This window comes from Eutrema salsugineum, unplaced genomic scaffold (assembly GCF_000478725.1).
Source record: "Eutrema salsugineum unplaced genomic scaffold, Eutsalg1_0 scaffold_5, whole genome shotgun sequence".
Taxonomy (NCBI): domain Eukaryota; kingdom Viridiplantae; phylum Streptophyta; class Magnoliopsida; order Brassicales; family Brassicaceae; genus Eutrema; species Eutrema salsugineum.
In genome coordinates, this window is record NW_006256612.1 from 14,666,262 (window position 1) to 14,673,140 (window position 6,879).

At 38.4% G+C, this 6,879-nt stretch overlaps 3 protein-coding genes across 3 annotated transcripts; 1 reads left to right on the forward strand and 2 right to left on the reverse strand.

Moving 5' to 3' along the window:
* Positions 1-27: 27 nt before the first annotated feature.
* LOC18994485 (uncharacterized protein At4g28440) lies at positions 28-1,191 on the reverse strand. The gene is made up of 2 exons (XM_006418138.2): positions 730-1,191; positions 28-346 (listed from the first exon to the last, which is right to left on the reverse strand). The coding sequence occupies exons 1-2, from the start codon at positions 956-958 to the stop codon at positions 162-164; spliced, it is 414 nt and encodes a 137-aa protein (XP_006418201.1). The 5' UTR covers positions 959-1,191; the 3' UTR covers positions 28-161.
* A 121-nt stretch (positions 1,192-1,312) lies between these two features.
* LOC18994486 (ethylene-responsive transcription factor 10) lies at positions 1,313-2,208 on the forward strand. The gene has a single exon (XM_006418139.2). The coding sequence runs from the start codon at positions 1,490-1,492 to the stop codon at positions 2,075-2,077; it is 588 nt and encodes a 195-aa protein (XP_006418202.1). The 5' UTR covers positions 1,313-1,489; the 3' UTR covers positions 2,078-2,208.
* Positions 2,209-3,529: 1,321 nt separating this feature from the next.
* Positions 3,530-5,054, reverse strand: LOC18994487 (zinc finger CCCH domain-containing protein 2). The gene has a single exon (XM_006418140.2). It carries the CDS (start codon positions 4,997-4,999, stop codon positions 3,833-3,835), a length of 1,167 nt encoding a protein of 388 aa, XP_006418203.1. The 5' UTR covers positions 5,000-5,054; the 3' UTR covers positions 3,530-3,832.
* Positions 5,055-6,879: the final 1,825 nt, after the last annotated feature.

Sequence of the window (6,879 nt, forward strand, 5' to 3'; positions counted from 1 at the left end):
GCAAAGATGAAAAACTGTTCAGAACTGTGCAAAAGCAGAATTACACAATCTCATCTTAAAACTAATCCAACGAATAAAAAAACTCATAACTGAATCTAAACCAATGGCATTAGAAACTAAAGAATAACCGAGGGAAGCAGAGACAGGGGCACAAGTTTCAGTCATCGAACAAGTACCACTTCATACTCGACCAGAGAAAGATTGTTTTCTCGATTAACCTCAAACGAAGCAGGATCCGTGACTTCAATGAGTCCCCATTTGTCTACAGCCATTCTCATCGTGTCCTTGAACATGTCAATCTTTGCATTCCTCAGAATAACTGTTGCTCCAACTTTCATAAGATCAACTGCATTTACAAACCCAAAACAATATCATTAGTACCGTATAACTGTTCAAAAACGAATACAATACATGAGTGCAGGTTATATAGGAAGTTGAGCATAGATTTCTTCTGTGGCCATCCAGAAGTAATGAGTGGTACATATTTGACAATACTGATCCTGAGACACATACTCTGGTTCGTCACTTAACAAAAACAATCTGGACAAAAATCCACTTTATGTTCAAACTCGTGCCTAAAATTCCTAATTTCATCGTTACTGTTCAAATAACATTCAGAAACAGAGTAATGATGCAAAAAACAAAAAAAATGATGGAAATTTCGAGAGAGAAATGATCCTAATGAAAAATGCAAACTTTTAAAATGTGTGTGTATAGATCCGTGCGAACCTTGATCGTTGCGAGCAGTGAAAAGAATGCATCCAGTCTCGTCGCCGATTAGGCACTCAGCGAGACGAGAAGATCGAATTGGCTGAGTCAACAAACCAGTTTTACGGATCGCCGGTTTAACGGGATTGGTTTCAACGATTTTCACGGTCAAAGTATGGCCGCTGGTCCCTGGTTTCAGCTGATCCACCTTGACGAAAACTGGTTTCCGCTTCTGCACAATCGTCGACATACTGTGACTCGCCGGCTTTTTCTTAAACCCTAGGGTTTTGAGTGACCAAGAGTCGCTGTTAAGATTTGCTCACTCCCTCTTGTTTAGCGTTTCGATTCTCCAAAAATGGTATTTAAACCGTCCTGCCAAAATTAAGAAAACGCTAAGGTTGTTTTGTTCAATTTTTTGTTTCTTCCGAAACGGATAAAAAGCAGTAGGCTTTCAGGTAACATAAAAAGAGCCCAAGGGCCAGAAATTCATTCAAAAGCCCAAAAGCAGAGAAGAGGAACCATTTGAAGCGCGTGTTAAACGCGCGTGGAGTAAGAAACGATTTTGAAGAGTCACGCCGCCGTAAATAAAAGCCATCACAAGAACAACACACATCAAACTCTCTTGAGAGCCTACTCTCTCTAAAGCGACGATTCAGTCAAACATCGTTGACCGTCTCTCTCTTTATCCTTAGTTAGAGAGATTACGTCATTTTCTATAAAAAAACGACACTCTTTCTCTCTCTTTTGTAAAAAAAGTTGGGATATTTTATCAAAAGGATATATGGCTCCAGGACAAGAGAATGTGAGTGAAGCCGCCGTGAGCGGAGGAAAGAAGATTAAGGAGGTGCATTATCGGGGAGTGAGGAAGAGACCATGGGGCAGATACGCGGCTGAGATCCGTGACCCTTGTAAGAAAAACCGGGTCTGGCTTGGGACCTTCGACACGGCCGAGGAAGCCGCTAGAGCCTACGACTTCGCCGCCAGATCGTTCCGCGGCTCCAAAGCAACTACAAATTTCCCTCTCGCCGGAGATACTTTCAGCGGCGGCGACGGCGACGGTGGGAATGTTGCCACGAAAGCGGTCGATGCCAACCTTCCTGCGACGGCGCGCGACGGGAGACTACCATATGCTAATTGGAATAATGATTCCGGCGAGTTAGCTCCGGGAGAAGCGGTTGCTGGAATTTGCTTAGATCTGCCGCATGCTTCTGCGTTGAGAGAGGAGCTGGTCCGAGTCCGGTACGAGCCAATTGAAATGGGGTTGAGCATCGGTCTTCGAACCGCTGTGAAAGTTGAGTCGGAGGCTTCCTCCGCCGTGGATTATAAGCTGAATCTAGACCTTAAGTTAGCTCCATCGTTGGACGTTTAGGTTTTTGTTCTACTCAAGCTTGATTTTGAATTTAACAAGATTATCCTTTTTTTGGTTTTTTTTCTTGTATCTTTATTCCTACGGGTTGATTTGCTGTTTCTACTATCATTCTATTGGTAGATTTTAGACTCTTGGAGATAAAAAGAGTGTGAATTAAAAAAAAAAACACCTCTATTTTAATAGCTTGTAAAAAAAAAATGAAACGAAAAAATGGCACATGAATAATTAAAGACGACCTACTAAGTCCTAACCACTGTGTGTCGTGTTGACCGGAGATGAGCCGATGAGGTATTGGAGTCAGGTGGGTGGCACGTGTGCTTTTCGCCGTCCACAGTGACACGTCGTGTTGAATAACCAAACGGTCCAAACTCTTCTCATTTTCGCCTTAATCTCTCACACGCTATCTCCTCGCTGTGATTCTCACATCCCAGTCTGAGTCTCCCTCACTAACAAATACCACAAGCGAGCGATTAAAATGGTATTTTACTATATTAAAGTAAAAGGTAATAATCCAATGGAAAACGAACAAAAATGTGAAAATGAAAGATACTTGTTACCAAAAACACAAACCGATCCAAAATCGAAACTTTAATCTAAACCCCCTTTTTTCAGTTACTCATCATCGGTAAAATCGAAATTGTCTTTCGTAAACAGAAACATTCAAATCGAAATTTATATTTGACGTCTCGTAACAGTCTGAATACATCACGACTATATGTGTTATACACATTTATGTTTGTGTTTCATTCGTTGCTGATATAAAACTATATAATCTATGTTTATATCAACGACTATTCAATCCACAAATGAAGTATATACATGATCGTAGATCCCATACATGCATGTGTATGATTCTCTCATATATAATATAAAATGTTATGGACACGTCTCAATGTGTACATCTGTCTATCACATACACATGCCTCCTAAGAAACTAAATGCTTTCGTGTGGTGCCCAAAAAAGAACAATCGGAGAATTTGTCGCAGCTTTTTTTTTTTGTAATTAATATAATATACGAATAGGATGTGATCAAGTCTAATCTAATCTCTTTATGCAACAGTATAACAATATACTCTTGACGACCAGCACAAACCAAAACATAACACGTTTCAGGGTGAGAGATATATAATACACAAGAATTATGCATTATGCATATACCCCATCTAGCTATAATCATAATTCATAAACATACCAAAGCTTGAAGATGCGATGAACATTTTCAAGAATTGTATCATCTCTAATGTCTCTTTCATCCATTATCAAATACAAAAATTTAAGCGTGAATATCAACTATCACCTTGTATTTAATACGTCTAAAAGTACTGTAATGTAAACTACTATTAACAAAATCCATCCCATAAATTAATGTTACACAGAAACTGTAAAAATTGCGTACTCCGAATCCATTGAACAAAAGAAGACTAAATATATATACATTAGAAGTAGTGAAACATTGCACAATCCGAATCCAAAAGATATTACAGATTCAACATATTATTTGGTAAAAAGATCCAACAAAAAAGAGATAGAATTCTAAGAAATAAAAGACAATACACAAGACACCTCGTCCCTAATTAGCTTCCGTGGAAATTCGTAAAACAATAAAATTTTCAAAACAAATTTGAACAACAATCTCTGCATGCATTGACAAAACCGGTACGCACCGATTCATGAATGCAATTTAACTCCTCAACCGAAATTTACATTTCTCAGTCAGATCCACTCCCAAGATCAAGATCTCCACCGTCAACCTATCAAGTCAAGAGATCATTCACCCATCCAAGATCAGGGTCACCACAAGAACCATCATCAAAGCTAGTCTTCTCCCTAACCACCGCCGTGAAATCGTTCATTTGTCTCTGGCGAGGAGTGAAATCATCGCCGAAAATGTTTCCCCGAGGCGAGTTTGTTAGGTAACTTGGAGTGGAAGGCGAAAGAGCAAACTGTAAAGGGCTACTCTGTTGCTGTTGCTGCTGGAGATGAATACGCTGATTGCTCAAACCGCAGGAAGACGCAAACGCCGCAGCGGCCGCAGAAACTGGCGTTGTAACCGGTGAAGAGGAACTCGCCTGCAGCGCTTCCGCTAGGCTAATGGAATCCAACGAATTCACTAGCTCGCTTAAAACGTCTTTATAGTTAACCGAACCACGGGCTGCAGCAGCGGAAACGGCAGAAGCGGCGCGATCCCTCAGCCGCGAAAAAGCAGCGGCTTTATGAGCAGGAGACATTGGTGGAGACAGAGATGGAGATCGAGAAAGATGAGACAAATTACCCAAAAGAGTGCTCGTCGGAGAGCTGCTACAAAACAAACAACAAGGATTCTTCGCAGGAGACGCCGACGCTGAACCGCCGGAAACATTTTCCGGAGGAAGAACCCTAAGCTGACGTGGCGAATGAGCAAAGAAACATACTTTTCGTTTACAGTGTTTACCGTCTTTACAAGCTTCAGTACGGTAACGAATAGGATGGAGCCAACACTCGAAGACACCATGAGCAAACTCACAGTCATCTCCACGGCTACAATCACCACCACGACGAAACTCGGGACAAACCTCACCGGAGTATTGAAACCGACGAGGATCACGACGGCGAGCTTTCTCTCCGGGATGAGCGAAAGGACAGTCAGTCCAATCGTGGCTTCGGCTACGGGTGCAACGTCGGATCTTGAATTCAAACATCCGGAAATGATCGCTTGCGTAAGGATCATCTGTGTCCGAATCATAACAATACTCTTTCACCTCCTTGTTGTTGTTGTTGTCTTCGTTGAAGCTGTCTTCTTCATGCTCAGATGTAAGCTTGTTGCTCTTGTTCCAGTTATGTTTACGCGGCGAAGAACGAGGGGAAGATTCCGCCGGGAAGGACTTGGAAGACAAAAGAAGCTTTCGCGGTGGAATCTCCACCGTTGGTCTCACGACGTCCATGATTTTAAAAATGAAGTTTGGTTTTTTCTTGTTTTTGTGTGTTTTGGTTTTGAGAGATAAGTGCAAGATGAGAGAAGAAGATGTTGCATGTGGTATGTATATATATATGGGTTTGAGTATAGATACAGACATGGGAATAAGTTAAAAAACATATTAAACAAAGATTCTTAGTTTTTTAGATTATTGTATTAAATTATGAATAGTGACGAGATTTAATAAGAAGACAAAAGAGGAAGGGGAGAAGTGTGAGAGGGTATGGGGGAGATGAGTCGTGGCGAGAGAAGAGAAGAGTAAGAGAGAGGTCTCATGCAAAGAAGCAGGAGCTGCCTTTCTCTCCTTGCTTCAGACCTAACACATGTGCCTATGTTGTCATCATCATGATGATACTCACCTCTTCTCTCTCCCTTATCGATATCCATTAACTATATCTTCCTTTTTAACTGATTTTTGTTCAATTAAAAAGTAAGGAGAAAAACTACTAACTTTATTACAAATTTATAAAAATAGTATAAGTTTGGCTTGTAATTTGGCACCAAATAATTTGTTTTGTAATCTTGATACCATACTTGGCAATATATGGGTTTGGGTAATAGATACAGACATGACAATTATCTTTGATTGATTTAAAGACCGGTTTGTGAACAGATTTATCTGTGTTTTTCTGATCTTAAATAATTTTCAATGTTTTTTTTTAAATTATGATAATAAGTAGCTAGAAATTGTTAATTTCACTTTGGAAAAATATGTGCGCGTAACTGCCAAGTAGATTACGTAGTACAAAACCTAGTTAGAAATTCGGTCAATATTTCAACTAATAAATGAGCAAATTGATGAAAATACAATTAACTGGTAGAAACATTAAATTTCGTTCATCCTCTCGTAATATATAGGTTTCCACTAACGTTTCGAGAACAGCATAGCAACGAAAAATAATAATCATATTGAAGTATTGTTAAATTACTTGTATAACACTTTATTAATTTTTTACGAACTCTTATTAGAATTGTTAACAAGATTGTTTTGACCAAAATAAAATAAAATAGAGAACTGTAGTTTAACTTTTCCCTTTTTAACGCCGTTGAATAACTTTGACTAAAACAAATGTTACGAAATCTACGTGTTATAACACATACAGGGCTAAACTGAACTAGTTTAATTTGATTAATGTAAATGATACAATAATAGAATGCATTGTTATGTTATTTAATATGTTCATTATACAATTTATAAGGTAGATGTTTTGTGTACAGCGAATCTAACAAAACTTCGCAACACAGAAAGGATATGCACAAGATTAATAAATACAAACCCTTTAACCAAAAAAAGGATTAATAAATACAACAAAGTCCAAATACAAAAGAGGTTTCAGAAAAATACGTTTTCTATTTTGTACGCCACTTATTAGCGGATTATATTTTTCAGAATTCTATATAATATATCAGAAAATGGGTGCATGTGTGTGTACAAGTGTCACGTTTTCGATTGGTTGCGTGGCTCTGATGGAAACAAATACATCTTGGTTTCTACCTTCATTGCGTCAGCTCAGAAATTAATATTTTTTTATGGTTAAAACTCATAAATTAATATTATGATAAAATTTTCAACTTTAATTCCTAACCTTTTTTTTTTTTTGAATAGATAATTCCTATCCATCGTTCCTAAAGAATTATCAAGTCCCAAAATGGGTGTTTTTATTTAATTTAAGTAGAATCACGACAAAATAAATACTAACGAGGCGGTAATTTACATTAAAGTATAAACGACAAATGAAATAGTAGTACTTGTTTGACGGCAAAAAGAACATTGTGTTTGTTATTTATAGACAATAATTTCCGGTTTTGAGTAAGTTCAATGTTTTTGGACCGGTATTCATTTTGGTA